The 25,139-nt window shown below is 55.5% G+C and overlaps 1 protein-coding gene across 1 annotated transcript; it reads left to right on the forward strand.

Moving 5' to 3' along the window:
* On the forward strand, positions 1-24,906 carry LOC147526040 (antigen WC1.1-like). Its single transcript, XM_086630607.1, has 11 exons — positions 1-91; positions 8,360-8,686; positions 8,773-9,087; positions 9,439-9,753; positions 10,217-10,279; positions 10,364-10,685; positions 11,106-11,134; positions 11,395-11,532; positions 12,101-12,196; positions 12,628-12,711; positions 24,815-24,906. The coding sequence occupies exons 1-11, from the start codon at positions 1-3 to the stop codon at positions 24,904-24,906; spliced, it is 1,872 nt and encodes a 623-aa protein (XP_086486733.1).
* Positions 24,907-25,139: the final 233 nt, after the last annotated feature.

The following is a 25,139-nucleotide window of genomic DNA, read 5'->3' on the forward strand; positions in this document are numbered from 1 at the left end:
ATGGCCAAGGGCTCTAGCAAGGCTGAAAGGTCCAACAGCACTGAGGTCTTTGTCCCCTTGGCTGTAGCAGTTGCCTCTGCCACCAAGACCAGTGAGACAAACCATTCATTTGAGGGTCTCAGGATGTGCCTTCCCAGGGCCTGGGGGTCAGGGCTTGGCCTTTCTGCTTCACAAAGCAAACCAAAGGGTTTTCTCAGCATTACAGCCACCTGCTCAGGGCCTTTGCCTACCTGCAATCATGGCCTCCAATGATCTGCTCTAACGAGTCCTTGGGGAGGCTTTGTCAGTACTGTCCCTCAGTGGGGCCAGTCAATGCTTCAAAGAACTTTGGGTTCTGCTTCTGACTTGGACTTGTTGAGAGGTTTGTTGAGTCTTCTCTCAGTATCTGAGGTCCATGTAATGAGCCTTAAATGCCCTAAGGAGCTCTTTATCTTCTTGTCATTTTCTTCAAGTCCTCAAAACTTGATAGCTAATTGGAGCTCATTCATAGTGCAGTTAAGGAGGAAGATTTCAAAGTGAACATCACAAACATTATTTTTTATTTTAAATGGAGTATTTCATTGCTTTTTAGTTTAGCAAAGACGTTATAGCAGCATTCTCCAAGTGATAATGATCCTGGGTGTCTCCTCAGGAGGTCTGGACTGGTAGGACAAGCAGTTCCTTGTGTGGACAACCTTGCTCCTCACCTCCCAACCCCACCTTTTCTCTCCTTGTTCCCTGGGGACTTGCATCACTTTTCCTTACATCAGACTCTCCACTGATCTCTGCAGCTGGATGTTACAGCTCCTTTGCACCATCTCCCACCTGTTTCCCTCAGGGAACTGGCTGCACACAGGCACAGGAGGATTTTTCCTCTATGCAAGTAAAGAAAAGTAAAGCATGATAGAGATTCCAAAACAATAAAACACACTCCTCCTCCACCATATGCTGAGTACAAACTGTCTCTCATGAGGTTGCTTTTATACAAGCGATAATCTTGTGAGAACTATTTTTAGGTAGGGAGATACAAAAAGACAGATATAAACACAATGAAAGAGTTGCCTAAGGAGACAATTAGAACAGGTGAGATTTTTACCCCCTGAAACTCAAAACAGCAGCATTGGTGAGAGGCAACTGAATGAAGAAAGAATAAGGGAAGGAGAAAACTGGAAATAAAACGGAAAGGGCCTTTGCCCAGACAGTCTGCTGGAAAGGTGACTGGAGAAATGGTCATTGTATCCTGAACAGGTGCAAATAGATGAAAGATTAGAGAAATTTTGCATGTGGTATAACAGGCAGAATAGTGGCAATGAAGTTACAGGAGAAAATCAATATTTCTTTGGAATGTCCCTTTTGAAAGGTCCTGGGATTGGCAGAGGTCTCTTGTAAGAGAGGACAAGCAAGTGTTGCAGCCATCTTTGAACAATGCCGAAAATGCCACCCAGGGAACCCCAGGCTGTACAATCTCACACTGGTGAAGAGTGTGACATCAATTAGTATCATCTTGGGTGAAGAACTGTGAAGATGGACTTTCCAAGGGTAAATGATGCCCCATGAACCTGACAACCTGTAGCTGAGCATGAGAAGATGAAAAGTGAATGCCACTTAGGTCAGCCTCAGTAAAACTCCTGGCATCATCTCCCTCAATATTCTTGTACCCAAGTTAGGATGTTTTAATCTGGATGCGTAGAGAAACAGGCAGATAAAATGCCAGTGGCAGGATCAGGGTGAGGGAGCAGCAGTGAAGGGGCCATACCCTGCCTTGAGGCCAGCGGGACATACTGGGGCATGGTGGGGCAGCACAGGGGACTCTCCTGGAGTCTAGATACAGTCTAACAGCTGTATCTGTGACCTAGAGGAGGCAACTCTCACCATGTTTGTCAATAACACTAAACTGAGATGACCATTCCTGTGCCCTAGGAATGCCATTCAAGGGAAACCTGACAGGCAGGAGGGCTGTTCTGTCAGAAACTTCATGAGATGCTGTCCCGGTTTCAGCTGGGACAGAGTCAGCTCTTCTTTTTAGCAGCTAGAAGAGCTCCATGTTTTGGTTTTACTCAGAGGCTCGCTCTGAGAAGAATGTTGATAGCAAGTTGATGTTTGTGGTTGGAAGTGAGACTCCAAGGACTTTTCAATCTGCCATGTTCTAGCCGGAGTGCAGAAGCACGGCGGGATAAGGGGGGAGCAAAGCCGGGACAAGGGGGCCATGAATCCCCTTGTGATTTGTGGTGGAACTTAAGATTGAGGCCAAACTGGCCAATTCATATTCCATATCATGCAGTGTCATGCCCAGTATAAAGGTGAGGGTCAGCCGGAAAGAAGGGCTTTTGCCCTTCCGGGACTCTCACTTTCGGGCTCTCAGAGTGCTTTCTCTCTCTCTCTCTCTCTGTCTCGGGGCCTCCCGTTTATCCAGGATCGCGGTATCAAGTTTTATCCGTTTCGGGATTGCAGCTTCGTAACGAGACGGGCCTCGGCCAAGGGGTGGTGAGCAATCACACCGTACATCACTCGTTTGCATATGTTTATCCTTGCACATATCGTACATATATATATTGGTAGCGGTAGCAGTAAATTGTTCTTATCTCAACCCTCGGGTCTCTTTTCTTTTTCCTCTTTCCTTCTCTCCCTCATCCCTGGGGTGGGGGAGGGTGAGAGGGGACTGTGTAGGGTACAGTTGACAGAGCGGCCTAACCCATGACAACAACTCATGACCACAAAGAGGTGGCAGCATAGGGGTGTGAGGTTACAGTTAAGACAACAGATGAGCACACAGTTGTGGCAGCAGGAGGGGTGTGAGGTCACTGTCAATACAACTGTTGAGCACATAGAGGTGACAGTAGGAGAGGTGTGATGAGGTCACTGTCAGTACAACTCATGACCACACAGTGCTGGCAGAACGAAGGGTATGATTTCACTGTCAATAGAACTCATTAGGACACAGCAGTGGCAGTAGGAGGGGTGTGAGGTCACTTTGAATACAAATGATGATCACACAGAGGTGGCAGTAGGAGGGTTGTAAGGTCACTGTCAAGACAACTCATTAGCACACAGTGGAGGCAGTAGGAGGGGTGTGAGGTCACTGTCAATACAACTGATGATCACACAGAGGTGGCAGTAGGAGGGTTGTAAGGTCACTGTCAAGACAACTCATTAGCACACAGTGGAGGCAGTAGGAGGGGTGTGAGGTCACTGTCAATACAACTGAGGATCACAAAGCAGTGGCAGTAGGAGGGGTGTGAGGTCACTGTCAATACAACTGTTGAGTACACGGTGGCAATAGGAGGGGTGTGAGGTCACTGTCAATACAACTGAGGATCACAAAGCAGTGGCAGTAGGAGGGATGTGAGGTCACTGTCAATACAACTGTTGAGTACACGGTGGCAATAGGAAGGGTGTGAGGTCACTGTCAATGCAACTCATGAGCACATAGGATTGGCTGTAGGAGGGCTGTGAGGTCATTGTCAGTACAACTGATGAGTACACAGCAGTGGCAGTAGCAGGGCATGAGGTCACATCACTGAAAGCACCCCATGGCTGTGGGGCTTGGTTCAGAGCAGCCATGTGCTATCACAGGGACATCATGGAGGATGGGAGCTGCCCTGCCCTGTGTCTGTGATGCCGAAGGAGCAGCCCCTGCAGCCCTGGCTGGAGCAGGGGTGGCTCAGGGGCACCACAGGGATGTGCCCGGGCACGATGCCAGGAGGAAACCACAGACTTCCTGCCCGGGCACTGTGGGGGAAGCGTGTCGAGTGCTGCGAGGTCACATGGGCTGTGGTTTGTGCACCTGCAGGCTGCAGCTCCCGAGCCACCCGTGGGGAATAACGGCCCCTGGGTGACAGCCCAAGAGTCAGGGATATGTCTGAGCTCTGGGCTGCATGTCTGCTGCCAGGACAGGGACATGTCTCAGCTCTGGATCCTGTGAGGGACCTTACGCGAGGCTCTCCAGGGAGGGATGGGCGAGCCAGTGCTCCTGGGATGGGGCTCTGGCCTGGGCTAAGGCCCTTTCCCACCTGCTGCTCCCAGCACAGCGGGGTGTGGATCAGGGGCAGGGGCTGTTCCCTTCCTGACCCAGTCCCCAGTGCAGTCCCAGCCCTGTGGTTCCCATGGCATGGGGATGGCTGGACACTCGCACCTTGGGCTCTTGGATGTGCCCAGCATCGGAGATGCTCAGTGCTCCTGGTCCACATGGTGGGGTTGAAGGAACGAAAGACCCATTTCCCCCACTATGACCGGCCCTGTCCTGTGACAGCCTCCCACCACAGTGACGTGACACCTGCAGCGGAGCCATCCCTCATATATGGTCATGAATGGCGCTGGAGAAGTTCATTGGAGGACTGAGCTGTGTCAGAGGGGAGATAGCTCCCAATAATGTCTAAAAAGGTGCTGCTGCTTCGATTGGCTCCTCCTGTAGCTGGGCTGGCGTCTGCACAGATATATTGCCGTCCCATCGTCATCGTTCCGTGAGTCCGCAGGAGCTGTGGCAGGGAGTGTGGCACAGCAGGGACGTGCTGGCGGGGCAGGAGGCTCAGGATGGGCAGAGAGGGACTCCTGTCCCCTCAGATGCTGTGGCTGCTCCTCTGGGTGCAGCTGTGCAGGGGTAAGTACCGGGTCCCTTGTCCCACAGCCCACGGCCAGCGGGTACCAGTGCGGTCATTGGGATCTGGCAGGAGTTTCTTTGCAAGATGCTCCTGAGACAAGGGGCAGAATGTGCCACGGACCCTCTGCTCTTCCCCGTGCCCATCAGGGTGGGAGAGAGTCTCTCCTTTTCCAGGGCTCCAGTCTTTAGGGCAGTCTGTGGCTGGCTGGATTCCTAGACACCGGGTCCTGGGGTACCATTTTGGGACCTGCTTTTCCCCAGCACTGTGCCTCTGGAGCTGGTGGTGGCCAAGCTGGTGATGGCAGCACCCAGAGATGCCCAGGGCACTGCCTACCTCTGGGGTCCCTGGAGGGTTGGTGTGCTGCTCACTCCAGGTTTAGGCACCTGGGGTTGTTCAGGCTTTGTTGGGCTGGGGATGAGTGGGTGGCAGAGGAGTGGGTGCCCTGTGCAGGGCTGGGCAGTGTGCAGGTGGTCATGTGCAGGGAGCAAGTGGCCATCGGGGTGGGGAAAGGTGCCTTGTGTAGTGAGATGGTGAATGACCCAGCAGGGCTGGACCTGGACATCCCCAGCCTTGTACAGCCCGTGGGGATAGAAGGGACCCCAGCGCTGTCGTGGGAACAGCCCAGATGGGAGAGGATTCCCACCCTGACTCTACACGAGCAGGGACTTCCCCCAGTCCTGCACTGCTGGGCCTTGGTGCTCTCCTAACCGATCTCTTGTTGGTGTTTGAAGGGGCTGCGGAGGTGAGGCTGGCGGATGGCGGCAGGCGCTGTGCTGGGAGAGTGGAGGTGCAACACAGGGGCCGGTGGGGAACTGTGTGTGGTTTCTTCTGGGACATGAACGATGCTGCAGTGGTTTGTAAGCAGCTGGACTGTGGGTCTGCTGTTGAAGCTCCTCAGTACGGACACTTTGGTCCAGGATCTGGCCCTATTTGGATGGATAATGTTGGCTGCAAAGGCTCGGAGTCTGCCCTGTCTGACTGCACACACAGAGGATGGGGTAAACATTACTGCATTCATGCTTATGATGCTGGAGTGGTGTGTTCAGGTAAGGGGAGAGCCTGTTCCATACCTCTGGGGCTGGGATTGTGGAAGGAACCTGGCTGTGCCCTCAGGGAGCAACAGTCAGGAACCAGAGCATTGCCCAATGTGGCCGGTCGCACTGATGAGCTGGAACTGTCATTACTGGTGTCCTCGGTCCTTGGGGAAAGCCCAGTGGAAACCCACCCAAGGGTGCCCGTACCCTGCCCCCCCCTTTTCCCGCCCCTTTTGTCCCAACTTAAATAGGGCCATTCGCAGAGGCGCCGATTTGGCTCAACCTCCCCCGGGGGCGGATGGGACTCAGATCTGGTGGCACAGGGAGCAAATCCCCTCCACCAGAACACCCCCCCCATCAAACTATCACACTGCCCTTGCGCTGGGAGTTCATGTAAGCCCAGGGCTGCTCTTCTGTCCTCTCTCCTGCCCTCTGCCCGGCCATTGGCCAGGGACATGCATGCCTAGCAGTGCCCTCCAGCCAGGTAGATGCCTGAGCACGATGGTGGCACAGACACCAACCGCAGGTGCAGCGTCACCGTATTTTTCCCATGACATGTCCCATCCACCGACAGCCCCAGACCTCCATAGGAACAGAGTGCGTTTCTGGTGGCAGCACAGGGTTCCTCACACCTGGCCCTGAGCTCAGGGGGGCCCTGACAAGCTACAACAGCCAACAGCACTTGGGCCCATTTCCCAGGGCCCCAAGTGCTCTGGGGGCTGCAGTGCCCAGGGACCAGTGCCAGGCAGCCCAAGGTGTCTGGGGCAGCAGCAGTTTGTCCGAACAGTGCCTGTCGCTGTGGGTTTGGGAGGGAAGCAAGTCCAGGAGTGCTGTGCTGAATTCCAAGGAGTAGCAGTGAGGGCCCTGATGTGTTTGTGCCATCAGCACTCCTGTGAGAGCAGCTGAGGTGGTTGTGGCGCTTTTTTGCCTTTGACCACCATGGAGACCAGATGGGATGTGGTCAGGGCACTGCAAGAGGGTTGTGGGAACTCTCAGGGGTCTTTGGTCACTCTAGGATCTGTCTGGCCGGTCAGAGGGAATAGCCCCTGCAAAGGACCTGTAGTGATCCACGACGGGGACCCTTAGAAAACTGTGACTTGCACTTTGGTCTCAAAGGTGCCGATATGGTCTGCAGGGCCTGCTGTGGGTCTGTGCTAGACACATACCCTTGAGTGCTGTGATGGTGTAGAGAAGAGGTGCTGGGGGGCCTGGATGTGTTTGTGTCACCCACACTGCCCCAACAGCTTCCTCTGGGATGTGCCATGGGTGATGTGGTCACGGCTTCCTTGGAGGTGATGTGGGATGTGGGCATTTAACTGCCAGAGGGTTCTCAGTTGGCTTCTTTTTTCCAGGATTATTTCGACTGGTGGAAGGGAAGACCCACTGCTCAGGACGTGTGGAGATCCTTGATGGGGACCTGTGGAAAACTGTCTGTGACTCACACTTTGGTCCCAAAGCTGCTGACGTGGTCTGCAGGGAGTTGCAGTGCGGTGTGGCCCTGCCTGTCACTGGGGGAGCTCGCTTTGGAGAAGGGGTTGGTCCCATCTGGGATGGAGAGCTGCAGTGTGTGGGGAATGAATTCCTCCTTGCCTCCTGCCTCAGGGGTTCCCCCAGGGACCAGCCCTGCACCCACGCGAACAGGGCTGTTGTCACCTGCACACGTAAGGACTCGGGGTGGGGTGTCGAACACTGGGGCTGTGCTGAGGGTTGGGGAGCAGAGCACGGACCGTGCTGGGCCGGGCGTGAGGACAGGAGGGGCGAGGGGTTGTCTGCAGCGGGAATATAGTGCAGAAGGAGAAGAAAGGCATGCTGTCCCTCTGGCCTCTCCACCAGCTGCTGAGGGTACAGGAGCACCAGTCCACCCTCTCTCCTCCTCCTCTGTCCCCAGAATACACAGGGTTCAGGCTTGTGAACGACAGCACAGCGTGTGCGGGGAGGGTGGAGGTCCAGGTGCTGGGCACCTGGGGGACCCTCTGTGCCTCCCACTGGGATCTCTCGGATGCCCACGTTCTCTGCCGTCAACTCGACTGTGGGTTTGCTGAGTCCGTTCCTGGAGGAGAGCATTTTGGGAGAGAGACTGGGCCTGTCTGGAGAGACTCATTCCACTGTGATGGGACTGAAGCCCACCTGGGACAGTGCCCAGCGACCACCCTGGGGGCCTCACCGTGCTCCCATGGGAACAACGCTGCTGTCATTTGCTCAGGTGAGTGCTGGAAAAATGCTGCATTAACTCCGTTTGCCCTTGGTGTGTGACGTGGCCACCCAAAGCAGGGGTCCCATGGTGGTACCAGGCTGAACTTCTCCCTGGAGAAACCCTGGCTTCCCCAGGAGCCATCTGGAGAACTTTGCCTGCTCAGACTGACTGCTCTACCATGGGAGAGCTGAGGACTGGACGGAGGCAGGCATCTGCCCCCAGGCCTGGGCTTCTCTGTTCTCATCCTGTGGGACGAGCCCAGGACATGGCTACGGGTTCTGCTCCCTCCCTGTGGCTGCAGACCACCACATCCCATCCCCACTCTGCCCTGCAGAGCCCCATCCCACCATCCAGGCAGGAGCTGCCTGGGTGCCCCCAGCAGCAGCAGAGCTGGGTGGGAACTGCAGAATTGGCCCAGGCTTTGCCCTCTCTTCTTGTCAGCACAAGGCTCCATCTTGTCCCGTTTGGTCAGAAAGTCCCCCCTTGCCCTGCTCCCTGACGGGTGCCGTGCTCCCCGGTGCCGCCAGTGGCTGTGGCATCTCTTCTCTGCCCAGGTGCAGCCGGCTTTGGATCCCTGCGGCTGGTGGGCGGAGGGAGCCGGTGCGACGGGCGAGTGGAGATCTTCCAGCACGGGACGTGGGGCAGAGTCCTGGATGAGCAGTGGGACGTGCAGGAGGCCAGCGTGGTGTGCCGGCAGCTGCGGTGCGGAGAGGCAGGGACAGCCTACAGCCCCCCGAAGCCTGAGCGAGGGACGGGCCCCGTGGGGCTGCGAGGGGTGCGGTGCGCCGGGCACGAGGCCAACCTGACCCTCTGCAACACCTCTCTGCCCGAGAGCGCACGGGCAGCAGGGGTGGCGGAGGACGTGGGAGTCGTTTGCCGGGGTGAGTGGTGCTGCACGGGCCGCCCAGGCGATGGGGTGTGGGGGCAGCCGGCCCCGGACAGCAACTGGGATTTGTACCCGCTGCAGGGAGCCGGCGGGTCCGGCTGGCGAACGGGGCCGGGCGCTGCGCGGGCAGAGTGGAGATCTACTACCAGGGCAGCTGGGGGACCGTCTGCGACGACGGCTGGGACCTGTCTGACGCCGGCGTCGTCTGCCGCCAGCTGGGCTGCGGAGGGGCAGTGGAGGCGGCCGGCTCCGCTCGTTTCGGAGAAGGCTCCGGGCAGATCTGGCTGGACGGCGTGAACTGCTCCGGGGCCGAAGCTGCTCTCTGGGACTGCCCTGCCGGGCCCTGGGGGCAGCACGACTGCGGGCACAAGGAGGACGCGGGAGTCGTCTGCTCAGGTCTGTGCTGGGAGATGCGGTGGGACCCTGGGGAGGCTGGGATGCAGGGAGAGCCGGGCACGGCCAAGGCTGTCCATGGCGGCCTCTGAGCCCCTGCCCGAGCCCGTCCTGCCGACACACGTGCACAGGTGCCCTCAGTCCCACTGGGGTCCCTGGGGAGCTCAACCGTCCCCGAGGGCGGGCGGGAAGGGCGGGGGGGTGTGTGTCCATCAGGGACTTCTCTGTGCCCCCGGGGTGCATGGGGACGCGCTGGCCATGGCCCTGCCTGACGGGGGGCCTGGGGAGCACAGAGGTGTTCTGGCTCCCCCTGCCCCAGACCAGCCTGTTCCCCCTCCGTGCCTTTCCTCCCAGAGTTCGTGGCCCTGAGGCTGCAGAACAGCGACGGCTGCTCCGGGCGCCTGCAGGTTTTCTACAACGGGACGTGGGGGAGCGTTTGCTCCAACTCGATGACTCTCCAGACGGTGTCGCTGGCATGCAGGGAGCTGGGCTGCGGGGATGGAGGGTCCCTGGAAACACACCTGCCCTATGGCAAGGTGTCTGGCCCTGCGTGGCTGGATAACCTGCAGTGTGGGGAGAGAAACAGCTCCTTCTGGCAGTGTCCCTCTGCTCCCTGGGACCCACAGTCGTGCGATGACCTGCGAGAAGAGGTCCACATCACCTGCAATGGTAACTTTGAGCCAGCAGGCACCAGTGTCACCCCAGCTCCTGCTCCCCACTGGGCACGGCCAAATGCAGAGGAAGAGCTTGGGGAGGCTTTTCCTTTCCATGTCAGACCCTTCTGCTGCTGGTGGCACCAAGGTGATCACAGCCACACACGTCCAGCAGCAGCTGTCACCCAGGCTGACAACAGGGCCTGGGAGAGGCAGAGGCAGCTCCAGGGGAGGTCTCAGAAGAGACCAGACAGGGTTCAGAAGAGCCTCCCCTCCATAGACAGGCAGGGAGCCAGACACCTTTTGGGGCTGAGCAGTTGGGGTCCCCCCATAGTCCTGCAGGTGTCCCCTGAATGACCGGGGACATGTCCACCTGCCATGACCATGAAGGTCCAGGGAGGCACGAGCAGAGCTCAGCCCTGCTCTCTTCTCCACCATCCCCCAAACCAGCCCCTTCACTACAGTGTTTCCTTCCTCAGGAGGACGCCCAGAAACACCCCCGGCCCCGTTGGCCCCGTGCCCCAACTCCACAAGCTGCACAGGTAGCTGCTCCTCCGTGTGCCCCTCTTGTCTGGCAGGGCTCTGCCTGCTGTCCCACTGCCACGGGAGGTCTTTGCCTTCTCCAGACAGGGAGAAGATTCGTGCCGTGGGTGGCATGGACGGGTGCTCAGGGAGAGTGGAGGTCTGGCACCGCGGCTCCTGGGGGACAGTGTGCGATGACTCCTGGGACATGCGGGACGCCGAGGTGGCTTGCAGGCAGCTGGGCTGTGGCCCCGCTGTGTCTGCCCTGCATGAGGCTGCGTTCGGGATGGGGACGGGCCCCATCTGGCTGGAGCAGGTGGAGTGCCGAGGGATGGAGCCGTCTCTGCAGGACTGCTGGGCCCGGCCTGGGGATGGCGGTGCGTGCCGGCATAAGGAAGACGCTGCCGTGCGCTGCTCAGGTGAGCGGCAGGGCTGGGAGCCCTGTCTCGGGTGTTGGCAGGGAGCTGGGGAAGGCCTTTTGGACCTTTTGGTCCTGGCATGGCCCCTGACCTCCCAAGAGCAAGAATGTTTCTGTGGAGTGCAGGAGCCTGGTGCCAGGCGGGAAGTAGCCTTGGTGGAACTGGACGTCCTCTGGCCACTGCCCGTGGGGCCCTTTAGCCCCAGGACTATCTCCTGGGATGCCTGTGCCATCCTGCCTGCTGTCCGGAGCAGAGGCCCTGGGCCCTGTCCCGGCCTCCCTTTCTAGCACCACAGGAGGGGCAGTTTGGGTGGGATGTGTCAGGGACATCTACAGACACACGGTGTGCTGGGGAGGAGGCTTCCCGCTACCCGCACACTCACCCTCTCAGCCCAGCTCTCCTTTCCTTCCTCTGCAGCTACACCCAGTACAACAGCAGCATCCCCACTCCGAGCAGGTAATTCGTCCTCCCTCCAGGGCTGGATATTACTGGGACCAGGCTGTGACCCCCAGCTGGATGGAAGGGGTTCTTGCTGGGGTGTGAAACTCCCAGGAGGTTGCACTGGGGGCATGGAGGTGGGATTGGGTAAGGTTGTAATTTACCCAGCAGGGCAAAAGCTTCCCCATCACTCACCCCTGTGGTGCTCCACCCCCTGTTGCCTTGTGTGATGGGGGGTCACAACTGGTGATGCGCCTTCCATGGTCTTGCCCACGCAGATCCCACACAAGGCCGCCTGACCATCAGTGGGAGAGTCTCAGTGCCCATCATCATCTGCATCATCCTGGGGGCCCTTCTCTGCCTGCTCCTGGCCCTCCTGGCCGGGCAAGTGCTAAGTGCCAGGGCTGGGCGCAGAGGTGGGTCCTTCCACAGTGCTTCCATGGGGAGATACCTTCTGGAAGGGCTGTGGAGTGCTGTCAGGTGTCAGGAAGGGGTAAAGCAGAGTTGGGGTATAGACTGTGTGCTGCCACCTGCCCCATGTGTTGTCCCATTGAGTGCCTGGCCATGGGGCACCAGCAGCAAGGGCTGGAGAAAGCCCAGAGGTGGAGGGAGCTGGCGATGGGGAGAGAAGAGAAATGGCAGAGGAGGGATGGCCAAGGCTGGGGCTCTGCTATAGACCAGTTGGGCAGATAGAGGGCAGCTCCAGATGGAGAGGAAACCTGGGCGCTGCTCCAGGGTCAGACAAGGGGGCATGACCCAGGGGCCAGAGGACCATGAGCGCTGCCTCCAAGGGTGACACTGCCCCAGAGAATCTCCACAGCAATGATGCCCTCACTGGGGATGTGGCATCCGCGCCTGGACAGTGCAGTGGGGCTGGGCTGTTGGAGCAGTGCTGGGCTGGCCTAAGGAACAGGTTTGGCCGAGCACAGTGGGGTCCCGTCGAACCTCTGCCTGTCCCTGTGCCAGCCCTGCCTCTGTGCCCAGGGTCCAGGAGAGCTCAGGATCCCTTCCTCGAGGCTGTGTACGAGGAGATCGGTTACAGCCCAGCGTGGGAGAAGCAGGCCAGGTTTGGTCGCTCAGGTGGGTGTGGGTCCCCCCTGGAGGAACATCTGCAGGACCCTTTCTCCTGGCCCCAACCCACACCTGATCTCCTGAAGCCCCCCAGCCCATGGTCCCTGCAGTGCTGGGGCTGTGTGAGCTGTGGGGAGAGCATCCTGGTCTTGGGCTGGGGAGAGGAGATTTCTCCCAACCAGCTTTGCCTGTCCCAGCTGGACAGCCCCTCTCCTCCTGCCCCTGCACCCCATGTGACACCTGAGGAGTGAGGGAAGGGGCTGTTCTAGGGCAGCTCTGGGGGCACTTTTGAGAGAGGTTTTGTCCCGGGGGAGCAGGGTGAATTCCCAGCCCTCCTCCCCATGCAGCCCCAGCTCTGTGGGTCCCCCTTCCCCAGCAGCGCCGACCATGAGCCAGGTCAGCGGGGCTCGCTCCTCAACACCCGCTGTGCATCTCTCCAGGCTCCTATTCAGAGGAGTCCCTGACCCAGCTGCAGCTCTACCCTGGGGTCAATGAGGAGGAGGATGGTCGGGGATCAGCACCAGGTAAAGGAGGCAGGAAGGGCTTGATCTCCCTGCAGACATGTGATGGACAGAAGTGTCACTGAGCATCACTGTCAGAGATGGGGGGTCATGGGGGCTTCCTGTGGTGCTGCCACCACCAGTGTCTCAGCACTGTGTCCCTGCGCATCCTCCTGTCCTCTGCTCTGCAGGACGTATCTGCTCCCTGTCACCAGCTCCCCTCTGCTTTCAGATGTTCTTGTCCTGCCCGGAGGTGACCCACTGGATGGCTATGATGATGCCAGGGAGGTTTCTGACTCTGGCGAAAATGGTGCCCCTGGGCAGGGATCTTGGAAAATGCCCAGGGCACCAGAGGAGGGAGCAGGGCCCAGAGATGCTCCCAGAGGTGAGAGGGAGATTTAGCACTGCTGGTTCCTGGGGTGCCATTGCTGGTGCCACCCAAGTCGCTGCTGTACTGAGACCCAAAGCTCCTGGGAAGGGTGAACCTGCCCCGGGAGTTTTCCATGGAGGGATTGGGAGTGGGAGAAGGAGCTGAATGTGGTGAGGAGCAGGGAGGGAGGTGATGTACAGACCCTATGGGGTGAACTGCAGTGTCATCCCTTGCTGCTTGCAGGGGCCAGCCTGCGCTCCCGGAGAAGTGCTGTGCTCCCTGGAGCTGAAGGTGACACCTCGTCCCTGTCCCCGGGGAGCATGGGCTATGATGATGCTGAAGAGGTGTCCCTGGCTCATCCCCATGAGGACACAAAGGCTGTGACACCACAGCTTGGTGCACGACAGTCCCTGAGCCCCGGGCCAGCAGAGCCCATGCTTGATGTGCCCCTGGGAGAGCCATGAGCACCAGGGAATCATCTCCCTGGGCCCATGGGCAGCAGAAACAGCCCCGAGTTTCCTCTGGTTTTATTCCCATTTTTACACTGTGCATCATATTTGTTGTTATTAAAACTCTGTGGGGGCTTTGACCCAGAGCTTGTTCTTTGCTCACCCAGGTGCTGGGGCATCTCCCTGACGCTGATCAAGGGCAGCAGAGAACAAAGACATGTCCGTGAGGAAGGGGCATGTCTCGGGGACAGCAGGATTGGGGTCAGGCTGTGGGGCTGTGAGAGCCCACGGTCCCTGTGAAATAATCCTGCTGACAGAGACATTTCCATCCTGCTGGTCACAGGCAGCTTCTAGTCCAAATGGCTCTGATGGGTCCCGTGGTGCCCCCCAGCACCCATTCCCTCAGCCTGGGCTTTCCCAGCTGCTCTTTCCCCCAGGCCCTGCCTGGGCCCTGCTGGTCTCACAATGCACAGGCCATGACAGAGCTGCCACGTCGGGGTGAGCTGTGGCCCCGCAGAAGGGAGCCCTAAGGTGGCCTCAGCACCCTGAACAGCTCAGACAGCCCCAGTGGGTTCAGAGCCCACAGATCACCTTCCACAAGGGTTAAGAGCCACGGAGGATCTTCTCCTCAGTGCTTTGGGAGGCAGAGGAGGAAGAGGCCAGGAGGATGGAGAAAGGATCCCCATGAGACATGCACTGCATCCCAAAGCCATGGTCCAGCCCCTGGTCTGGAGAAGGTCTAATGTGGGAGGATGCTCATGTGGGGCATATTTCCATGGCAGAGGAGATTTGGCGTCCATCCCCTAAAGCCAGTGCTGCTGGGAGCTGAGCCAGGGTCCCTCTCCCTTAGCTGAGGCTTTCGCCTGCCCCATCACCCATGGGCAGAGAAACCTCTTACACAGGAGGTGAGCGAGGAGAAGGGTTTGACACCCGGACAGGACCTGGTGCCTAAACTGGTGGGTCTCCACCCCCCTCCAGCTCTTCCCCAAAAGGCTCCTCTGCTGCAGGCTGGAAAGTGCGTTGGCTGTCTGTGGGGAGTTGCTGCAGCTCAGCACTGCTGCAAACAGCAGGATCTGACCCTCAAGGACAGGAGAGGAAGAGGTGGTTGTCACCAGCCTCCTCTCCCACTACAGCATTGCCCTGTTCCCTGCTGGGAGCTCCTCCAGCCCTGGGGTGACCCTGGGGGGACCTGGAGGAAGCCCAGGCTCAGGCATCCCTCTGCTCCGTACTGTCATGGTTTAACCTGGCCGGCAACTAAGGGCCACGCAGCCGCTCGCTGACCCTCCCCAGCACCCGGGGAATGGGGAAGAGAGTTAGAGGGGAAAAGGGAAGGAGACTCATCAGTTGAGATAAGAGCATATTATGATTATTAATAATAATACAAAGTTAAAAGTAATACTGATGAAATAATAATAATAATATATGTAAAAATATATATAACGATGTCAATACACACAAACAAGTGATGCACAGTGTAATTCCTCACCACCTGGTGACCAACGCCTGTCCCATCCCAGCAAGTGATCCCGAAATAGGTAAGTCCCAACACCACAATCCCAGAGGTGTGAGAGGCCCGAAAAGAGAATGAGAGAGAGCTGAGACTCCAAGAGTCTGAGAATAGTCCCCCCAGAAGAGAAAGAATTCAACTTCCCAGTCAAACCTCATCTATGTACTGGGCATGATGTTGCATGATACGGAATACTCCATTGGCCAATTTGGTTCTCAATCCTAAATTCAAGTTCAAATCCTAAGGGGAGTTGTGGACCCTTTGTCACTCCTCCTCCTTGGGGAGGTGGAGAGGAGAAAAATGTAACAAAATGCCCAAGGGTTGGGATAAGAACCGGGAGGGAGCACCCACAAACCATGGTGGCAAAACGGACTCCACTTGGGGACAAATCAATTTAATTCGTTAACGGCTCATTCAGAGACGATAACAAGAAACAAAGCCAGATCTCAAAAAACCTTCCCCTCACCCCTCCTTTCTTCCTGGCTCTATTCCCCTGCTCCAATGGATCCTCTCATCAGACAGTCCATGGACTTCTCCAACGTGAGTCCTCCCCGCAGGATGCAATCCTGACCCATCAGATTGCTCCAGCACGAGCTTCTTCCCCACAGTCACAGGTTCTTAGGGAGCTGCCACCTGCTGTGGCATGGGGTTCTCCATGGCCTTCAGATGCCTCTCCACCTTGTCATCAGCCTCCAGCAGCTCACAGAGACCATTCTCTATGACCTCCTTCAGTCACAGGCATCTCTGCTCCAGCGTGGGGTTCTCCAAGGGCTGCGGGTGGGTCTCTGCTCCACCGTTAATCTCCACGGCAGCAGGGGGGCCGCTGCTGTCTCACCACGGGTTGCAGGGGAATCTCAGCTCCAGCACACAGCCAGCCCCTGCAGCCCCCACTCTTCAGTGTAGGGCTCCTTCGTCCCCGTCTTAAATGGGGCACTCGCAGAGGTGCTGATTGGCTCAGCCCTGGCCTGAGGGGATGGGGAGGGTCTGACCTGGCCAGAGGCTGGTCCCACTGGTTTTGCAGCTGGGAAGTTTTCACAGCTACTTACAGAGGCTGTTTCTGCAGCCCCTCCTGTAAACCCAGCACACCAACTCATCAGAAATCAGTGACATCAAAAGCACCTGCAAAAGACAGGGAGCCATTCACACCCAGCAGCTTCTTAGACACCAGTCACATCAAAAGGAGTTGTACAAACCAGGTCCTGCACCTGCCCTATCAGCTGCTCAGCCACTCATGACATCAGAAGCATGTACAAAAGCCAGATGATTATTCATAACCAGCAGCTACTGAAACACCACTGACATCAGAAGCAGCTGTACGAGACAGTTCCTTCATGTGCCCTATCACGTACTGAGCCACATAGGACATCACAAGCACCTGCACAGGACAGGTGCCTCCACCAGACCTGTCAATAGGCAGATCAATGTGACAAAACAAGAACCTCCACGACCAGCAGGTCCTTTCATTCCCCAGCAGATACTAAGAAGAATCATAGAATCATAGAATCATAGAATGGTTAGGGCTGGAAGGGACCTTCAAAGGTCATCTAGTCCAACCCCCCTGCAAGGAACAGGGATATCTCCAACTAGATCAGGTTGCTCAGGGCCTTGTCCAACCTGGCCTTGAACGTCTCCAGGGATGGAGCATCCACCACCTCTCTGGGCAGCCTGTTCCAGTGTTCTACCACTCTCATAGTAAAAAATTTTTTCCTAATATCCAACCTGAACCTACCTCCCTCTATTTTAAAACCGTTACCCCTTGTCCTATCACAACAGGCCCTCCTGAACAGCCTCTCCCCATCTTTCCTGTAGGCCCCCTTGAGGTACTGGAAGACCGCTATAAGGTCACCCCGGAGCCTCCTCTTCTCCAGGCTGAACAGCCCCAACTCTTTCAGCCTGTCCTCATAGGAAAGGTGCTCCAGCCCTCTTATCATCTTCGTGGCCCTCCTCTGGACCCTCTCCAACTGGTCCATGTCCTTCTTATGTTGGGGACTCCAGAACTGGACGCAGTACTCCAGGTGAGGTCTCATGAGGGCAGAGTAGAGGGGGAGAATCACCTCTCTCGACCTGCTGGCCACGCTCCTCTTGATGCAGCCCAGGACGCGGTTGGCCTTCTGGGCCGCAAGAGCACATTGCCGGCTCATATTGAGCTTCTCGTCCACCAGTACTCCCAAGTCCTTCTCCTCAGGGCTGCTCTCGATCCATTCTCCGCCCAGTCTGTATTTGTGCCTGGGATTGCCACGACCCAGATGTAGGACCTTGCACTTGGCCTGGTTAAACTTCATGAGGTTGGTACGGGCCCACCTCTCCAGCCTGTCGAGGTCCCTCTGGATGGCATCCCTCCCTTCCAGCGTGTCGACGACACCACACAGCTTGGTGTCATCGGCGAACTTGCTGAGGGTGCACTCCATGCCACTGTCCACGTCACCGACAAAGATGTTGAAGAGGGCCGGGCCCAACACGGACCCCTGAGGGACGCCACTCGTGACCGGTCTCCACTTGGACATCGAGCCATTGACCACTACTCTCTGAGTGCGGCCATTGAGCCAATTCCTTATCCACCGAGTGGTCCATCCATCAAACCCATGCCTCTCTAGTTTAGAGAGAAGAATGTCGTGCGGGACAGTGTCAAAAGCTTTGCACAAGTCCAGATAGATGACATCCGTTGGTCGACCCTTGTCGAAAGAAAGAAAGATCCCTGAAAGTACCTCTGCATGTCAGGGGCCTATTCCAGCCCTGCCACCTCATCAGTCACCAGTGACATCAAGAGCACACGCAAAAGCCAGGTGATCATTTATACCCAGCAGCTTCACAGACATCAATGAGACCAGAAGCAGCTGTACAAACCGGGTCCTGCAGCTGCTCTGTCACCTGCTTGCCCACCTATGACATCACAGTCTCCTGCAAAAGACAGGTGGTTATTCATAACCAACTGTTCCTTAGACACCAGGGCCATCAGAAGCAGCTGTATAAGCCAAGTCCTGCAGCTGCCCTATCACCTACTCAGCCACTTATGACATCACAAGCACCTCCACAAGCCAGGGGTCCTTTCATTTCCATGCAGATACAAGAGATACCTCAAAAAGACCTTTGCAAGCCAGGGGCCTCCTTCATCCCTACACTTCATCAGATATCAGTGACATCAAGAGCACATGCAAAACCAGATCGTCATTCATACCCAGCAGCTACTTAGAAATCAGTGACATCAGAAGCAGCTGTACATGCCAGGTTCTGCATCTGCCCTATCGCCTGCTCAGCCACCTATGACATCAAAACACCTGCAAGATCCAGGTGGTCATTCATTCCCTGCAGCTGCTTAGACATCAGTGGTTTCAGAAGCAGCTGAATGAGTCCAGCTCTTGCACCTGGCCTATCTCCTACTCAGGCAACTATGACATCACAAGCACCTGCAGAATCCAGGTGCCTCCACCTGACCTATCAGTATGCAGTTCCATATGACATCACAAGCACCTCCACAAGCCAGGAGTCCTTTCATTCCCAAGCACATACTCAGACAACTCACACCTCAGAAGGACCTTTGCAAGGCAGGGACCTGTGCCAGCCCTCCCACCTCATCGGTGTTGGGGCTCACCCAGCCAGCAGCTGGGCTACCACGCTGCTGCTCGCTCACTGCTCCCGCTCTGTGGGGTGGGGTGGAGAAAACCCAGAGGAAAGGGCCAAACTGGTGGGTTGAGATAAAGGCAATTTAGTAGGAGAAGAGAAGAAAAACGAGGAGGAATAATAACCACAATAGCACAAGAACAACACAAAACGAGCGCTACAGCTGCTCACCGTGTGGAACCGGGAACTCAGCCCGCTCGGACCTGCAAAGCGACTCCCCTCCCCCAGTTAGTTCCCCCAATGTATACTGTGAGCATGACATCACATGGTATGGAATAGCCCCTGGCCAGGCTGGGTTAACTGCCTGCACTCTGTCCCCTCTCAGCTTCCTGCCAAAAAGTTAACTCTTTCCCAGCAAACCTCAGGACAAGCAGTCATCACTGGCGTTAAAAGCACATGCAAAAGCCAGGTGGCCATTCTCGCCCAGGAGCTACTTAGACATCAGTGACATCAGAAGCACCTCTACAAGACAGGTAGGCAGTCATACCCAGCAGCTAGCTACACACCAGTGGCATCAGAAGCAGCTCTACAAGTCAGTTCCTTCACGTGTCCTGTCACGTCCTCAGCCACCTGTGAGGTCACAAGCACCTGCACGAGCCAGGTGCCTCCTCCTGCGCTGTCACATATGCAGCTCAGTATGACAACACAAACGCCCCTACGGGCCAAGGGCCCTTTCATCCACAAGCAGATGTTCAGAGAACAGGTACCTCAAAAGGGCCTTTGCAAGCCAGGGGCCTGTCTCAGCCCTGCCACCTCATCAGTCCTCAGTGACAGCAAAAGCACCTCCAAAAGCCAGGTTTGCATTCGTACCCAGCAGCAACTCCAGACATCAGTGATGCCAGAAGCATCTGTACCTGCCAGGTCCTGCACCAACCTTACCATCTACTCAGCCACTTACGACATCACAAACACCTGCAAAACCCAGGTGCCTTCTCCTGCCATATCAGATATGCAGCTCAGTACTAAAACACAAGCCTGTGGTCATTTCATTTCCAAGAAGATACTGAAAAAATGGTTACCTCAAAAGCACCTTTGCAAACCAGGGACCTTCTTTAGTCCCAGCCTGGGAAGACTATTACCTATTACTGCTCTTCCATGTGGGTGGTGATGAGGCCGCAACAAGTAGTCCAAGGGCCATCAAAAGAGACTTCAAGGCCCTGGGGTGGTTGGTAAGGGGATCTGGAGCACAGGTTATTTTTTCCTCTCTCCTTCCAGTTGCGGGCAGTGACACTGGAAGAATTAGACAGGCCCAGCCTATTAATACGTGGCTCCATGACTGGTGTCACCACCACTATTTTGGGTTTTTTGATAATGGGATGGCCTACACGGCACCAGGCTGGCTGGCACGACATGGCATTCACCTTTCTCAAAGAGGAACGAGGGTCTTGGCATGACAGTGGCGGGGCTCATCGACATGGCTTTAAACTGAACTTCACGGGGGAGGGGAATAATATGAGGCTGGATCAAGACAAGCTGAGGGCACCTGAAGAGCAGCAGAAGGGAATTCCAGACACTCCAGCCAGTCAGTCAGATTCCCTGGGGGCACAACTGAAATGCCTCTATGCAAATACACGCGGCACGGGGAGTAATCAAGACGAGCAGCATGGAGATCCTCTGTGGGATGGGACACAGGCTGGGTTAGCTGTTGTCATGGAGCGCTGAGGTGCTCTGTAAGGGGATGTGGAAGAACAGTGTCTGCTCCTTCAAGAGTACGTGGTCAAGGAGCTTGTCAGTGCATCGAGGGAGGACAAGAAATGGAGTAAGCTGTAAATAAGAAAATACAGGGACACAAACCTGACCAAGAAATGATAACGGAGGTGATGGTAAGAACCAAACCTGGTCCATTACTCTGATGGATGAGGACATTTGGGAGGGTGAGACTGTTTATTCCAGCGAGGGTATTTGATTGGGGACCTTGTCAGTTAAGAAACCAAGGAAAAAAGGGGTAAGCTGGAAACCGAAATACAGACACACAGACCTGACAAAGCAAACATGGAGACATTGACAAGGAACCCTCCTCACCCACAGAGCATTTTCATAGAATCATAGAATCATAGAATCGTTACGGCTGGAAGGGACCTTCAAAGGTCATCTAGTCCAACCCCCCTGCAAGGAACAGGGATATCTCCAACTAGATCAGGTTGCTCAGGGCCTCATCCAACCGGGCCTTGAAAGTCTCCGGGGATGGAGCATCCACCACCTCTCTGGGCAACCTGTTCCAGTGTTCTACAACTCTCATGGTAAAAAATTTTTTCCTAATATCCAACCTGAATCTACCTCCCTCTATTTTAAAACCATTACCCCTTGTCCTATCACAACTGGCCCTCTTGAACAGCCTCTCCCCATCTTTCCTGTAGGCCCCCTTGAGGTACTGGAAGACCGCTATAAGGTCACCCCGGAGCCTCCTCTTCTCCAGGCTGAACAGCCCCAACTCTTTCAGCCTGTCCTCATAGGAAAGGTGCTCCAGCCCTCTTATCATCTTCGTGGCCCTCCTCTGGACCCTCTCCAACTGGTCCATGTCCTTCTTATGTTGGGGACTCCAGAACTGGACGCAATACTCCAAGTGAGGTCTCATGAGGGCAGAGTAGAGGGGGAGAATCACCTCCCTTGACCTGCTGGCCACGCTCCTCTTGATGCAGCCCAGGACGCGGTTGGCCTTCTGGGCCGCAAGAGCACATTGCCGGCTCATATTGAGCTTCTCGTCCACCAGTACTCCCAAGTCCTTCTCCTCAGGGCTGCTCACGATCCATTCTCCGCCCAGTCTGTATTTGTGCCTGGGATTGCCATGACCCAGATGTAGGACCTTGCACTTGGCCTGGTTAAACTTCATGAGGTTGGTACGGGCCCACCTCTCCAGCCTGTCGAGGTCCCTCTGGATGGCATCCCTCCCTTCCAGCGTGTCTACGGCACCACACAGCTTGGTGTCATCGGCGAACTTGCTGAGGGTGCACTCCATGCCACTGTCCACGTCACCGACAAAGATGTTGAAGAGGGCCGGGCCCAACACGGACCCCTGAGGGACGCCACTCGTGACCAGTCTCCACTTGGACATCGAGCCATTGACCACTACTCTCTGAGTGCGGCCATTGAGCCAATTCCTTATCCACCGAGTGGTCCATCCATCAAAGCCATGCCTCTCTAGTTTAGAGAGAAGAATGTCGTGCGGGACAGTGTCAAAAGCTTTGCACAAGTCCAGGTAGATGATATCCGTTGGTCGACCCTTGTCCACCGATGCTGTCACCCCATCGTAAAAGGCCACCAAGTTGGTCAGGCACGATCTGCCTTTGGTGAAGCCATGTTGGCTGTCACCCACCACCTCCTTGCTCTCCATGTGCCTTAGCATGGTTCCCAGGAGAATCTGCTCCATGACCTTGCCAGGCACAGAGGTGAGGCTGACCGGCCTGTAGTTGCCCGGGTTCTCCTTGTTCCCCTTTTTAAAAATGGGGGTTATGTTCCCTCTCTTCCAGTCATCGGGGACCTCGCCAGACCGCCACGACTTCTCAAATACAATGGCCAGTGGCTTGGCAACTTCATCCGCCAGTTCCTTCAGGACCCGCGGATGGATCTCATCAGGTCCCATGGACTTGTGCACCTTCAAGTTCCTCAGATGTTCCCGAACCTGCTCTTCAAGTACAGTGGGCGGTGGTTCATCCTCACAGTCCCTGCTAGTTCTTTCCACAGCTTGGGTGGTAAGACAAGAGGCAAGGTGTCCTGTCACCTTTTGAAGGTGTCCTGTCACCTGTCACTCAGCATCGCACATATCCCCATCCCACTGCCCCCAAGAAGAGCCCTGAACATCCTTTGAGGGAAAGGATCCCCCTTCCTGTGGGATCAGGGCTTGGCTGTCTGGCTTGGTGAATCACATGAAGGGCTGACTTGGCACCAGAGCCAACTCACATTTGATTTTCCATCCTGAACTGGTGCCTCTAAATTCCTGCTTTTCCAGTCCCCAGGGATGGTAACCTTGTCTGGTCATCCCCTCCATGGTCTCTTCAGCTGTGACCCTCAGTGGGGCTCGAGAACACGCTCTGAAACTGGGTTTGCTGCTGACTTCCACCTCTCTAGAAGCTTATTCAATCCACTTTCAGCATCTGCAGTTCAGGAACGTGGCACCAGAGGGCTCATTAACATGCAAAAAAACTCGGCCAAGTCCCTGGGCATAATATTCCTTAAGTCTTCAGTTCCATGTTGTTCATTAGAGCGATTTCAGGAGTGTAGTCAAAGTGAAAAGATTTCAATACTATATAATAATAAAAGAGAATTTCTTCTTTACCACTTCGATTTTTCTCCATACAGATTACGCTGTATCAGCAATCTCCAATTGACAGGGAATCAGAACATCTCTTAATGGACTCCGAGCATGTAGGGAATCAAGACCCTCTATGTCCAACACTCTATGGGCAGTCTTCCTCCCTACCTCCAACCCCACCATTTCTCTCATCAGCCACTCAGGACTTCCAGCAGCCTTGTGCAGATCTGAGCTTCCTCCACTCAAGTCTGTAGCTACAAGTTTCAGCCCAGTGCCACCAACTCCTTGCTTTACTTGGGTAGCAAGCTGCTCGCAGACACTGAAAGGAGTTTAGTTGCCAACAAACACAATCAAAGTAAGGCACAGTTCGATTAATCACAAAATACACCCCTCAGCTTCATCTCAAGTCCATGTTACCCCCACTGAAGTCCACTTTCCACACTGGCTAGCCTTAGACCAGTAGACAACACAGTGCTGTGTCAAGCACAGAAGCAAAGACCCCCCAGGACACCCCCCGCTTAGAATGTGTTTGCCAATATTTGCTCTTTGCCCACAGCGAGTCACACACCAAAGTCACGAGCTCCCTCGATTCACAGATGGACTCAAAGAGACAGAGTGAAGGCAATGCTCTCTTTTGCACGGCAACTCTGCACCCATCCCAACATATCTGGGTTACAGGAACATCTTCAAGTAGACTCTGCAACACCTGCACCCACACATTTTTCATTCGCTGTAGGGTAAATTACATGTGACTCAGTTGCAGGTGAAGGCAGGGATGAGAGTGATCACCTCTAACGCTGGACACCTTGGGTGCAATTGTCCAGGCTTCTCTTTCTACTCAAGAGAGAGAAATTGGTTGTCTTGACTGAGATGCTTTGATGCACCATGTCTGGTCACCAGCTCATGCTCCAGAAGGGCTCCTGTCAGTCCTGCATCACATTTCTCTGCCCCTTGTGGGGCCTTGAGCTACCTCAGGGCATCTTGGAGGCCGTGGCCATCTCTGTGTGGACCACTGCATCAGCTCCTGAATGAAGTTGTTAGGCCGAAGTTGAAAAAGAGGCAGAAAACACCTTGGTGGAATAAATGTGTAAGAACTTTTCATTTTTAGAACCTTGACACTGGCTTGTAAATTCTCCTGATTTTTTTCAGAGGACACGGCCATGGAGCAGCAAGCTGATGACACTTTCTCTCCTTCTATGTAAATACAGATTTATAGAACTCGTCCCTTTTGACTGGTAACATTGGAGTTTGCTCAAGTAGCCCCTGCTTTGATTCCTCTCCACCATTGGCTGTTTTACTCTAGAGTCCTGCCTTGAGGCACAGAGTCCTGGGAGACCTTGCTGGTGATAACTGAGTCAACACACAGAATATCTCAGACCTGTCTGTACCCACTCTTACTAAATTTAGGAATGATCCTTTCTGTCCTTGCTGCTTCTTTAACTGAAGAAGCGCTTCAGAAGTGCTTCTTTAAAGAAGTGCTTCTTCTCCCTGAAGTAGTAACAGCTCGTTATGGTGCCCTTGAATTTACTTTCAAGTTTCAACTGTGTCTTGATATAGACCATGTCTGTGCTTGAAGGATGCTCTCTTTGAAAACCAGCTGTACTGAGCTCTGCTGCCCTTCCATTCTACTGACCATGAGACTCCTCTGAAACTCTCCAAATAGACTGAAGTTTACTCCTCTAATGTCTGACATCTGCAGTATCATATTTCCATTCCTCATGCCCCAGGGAGCTGGGACCTCACTATTTCATGGACACAACTTCCAAGGCTTACACTGACCTGCAGTTCACCCACCAGCTCTTGCTTGCTGGCAAGTATCAGATCCAGGTTTGCATTACCCTTCTTGGCCCATCTGGCAGCTGTGCTAAGGAGTTCTCCCAAGACACTCCAGAAACCGCCTGGACTGTTCACATGTTGCTGTCTTCCCCTTCCAGAAAACACCAGGGTCAGTAAAGCCCCCAGTGAGGCCCAGGCTCCTACAGCCAGAGACTTCCCTGGAGCGTTTAGGCAACACTACGCCAACTGACCCACCTTGAGGGTTCCTCGCCTCCCACCATGATGTCACCTTTACTGGCCCCTCCTCTGTCCTGTGGAGGAGTTCCTCTCCGAGACTGGCAATAATATTCTTTCGGGTATGGACAATCCCTGTTTGGGCCCCAGAGCACAAGGTTACCAACTAGATTACTTTGTCCTTCAAGTTAGCCTAACGGCCTTAAAAGGAAATATAGTTTGATTGCCTGCCAAGATGCACGCCTCCCG

The sequence above is a fragment of the Tauraco erythrolophus genome, unplaced genomic scaffold (assembly GCF_009769465.1).
Source record: "Tauraco erythrolophus isolate bTauEry1 unplaced genomic scaffold, bTauEry1.pri scaffold_40_arrow_ctg1, whole genome shotgun sequence".
Lineage (NCBI taxonomy): Eukaryota > Metazoa > Chordata > Aves > Musophagiformes > Musophagidae > Tauraco > Tauraco erythrolophus.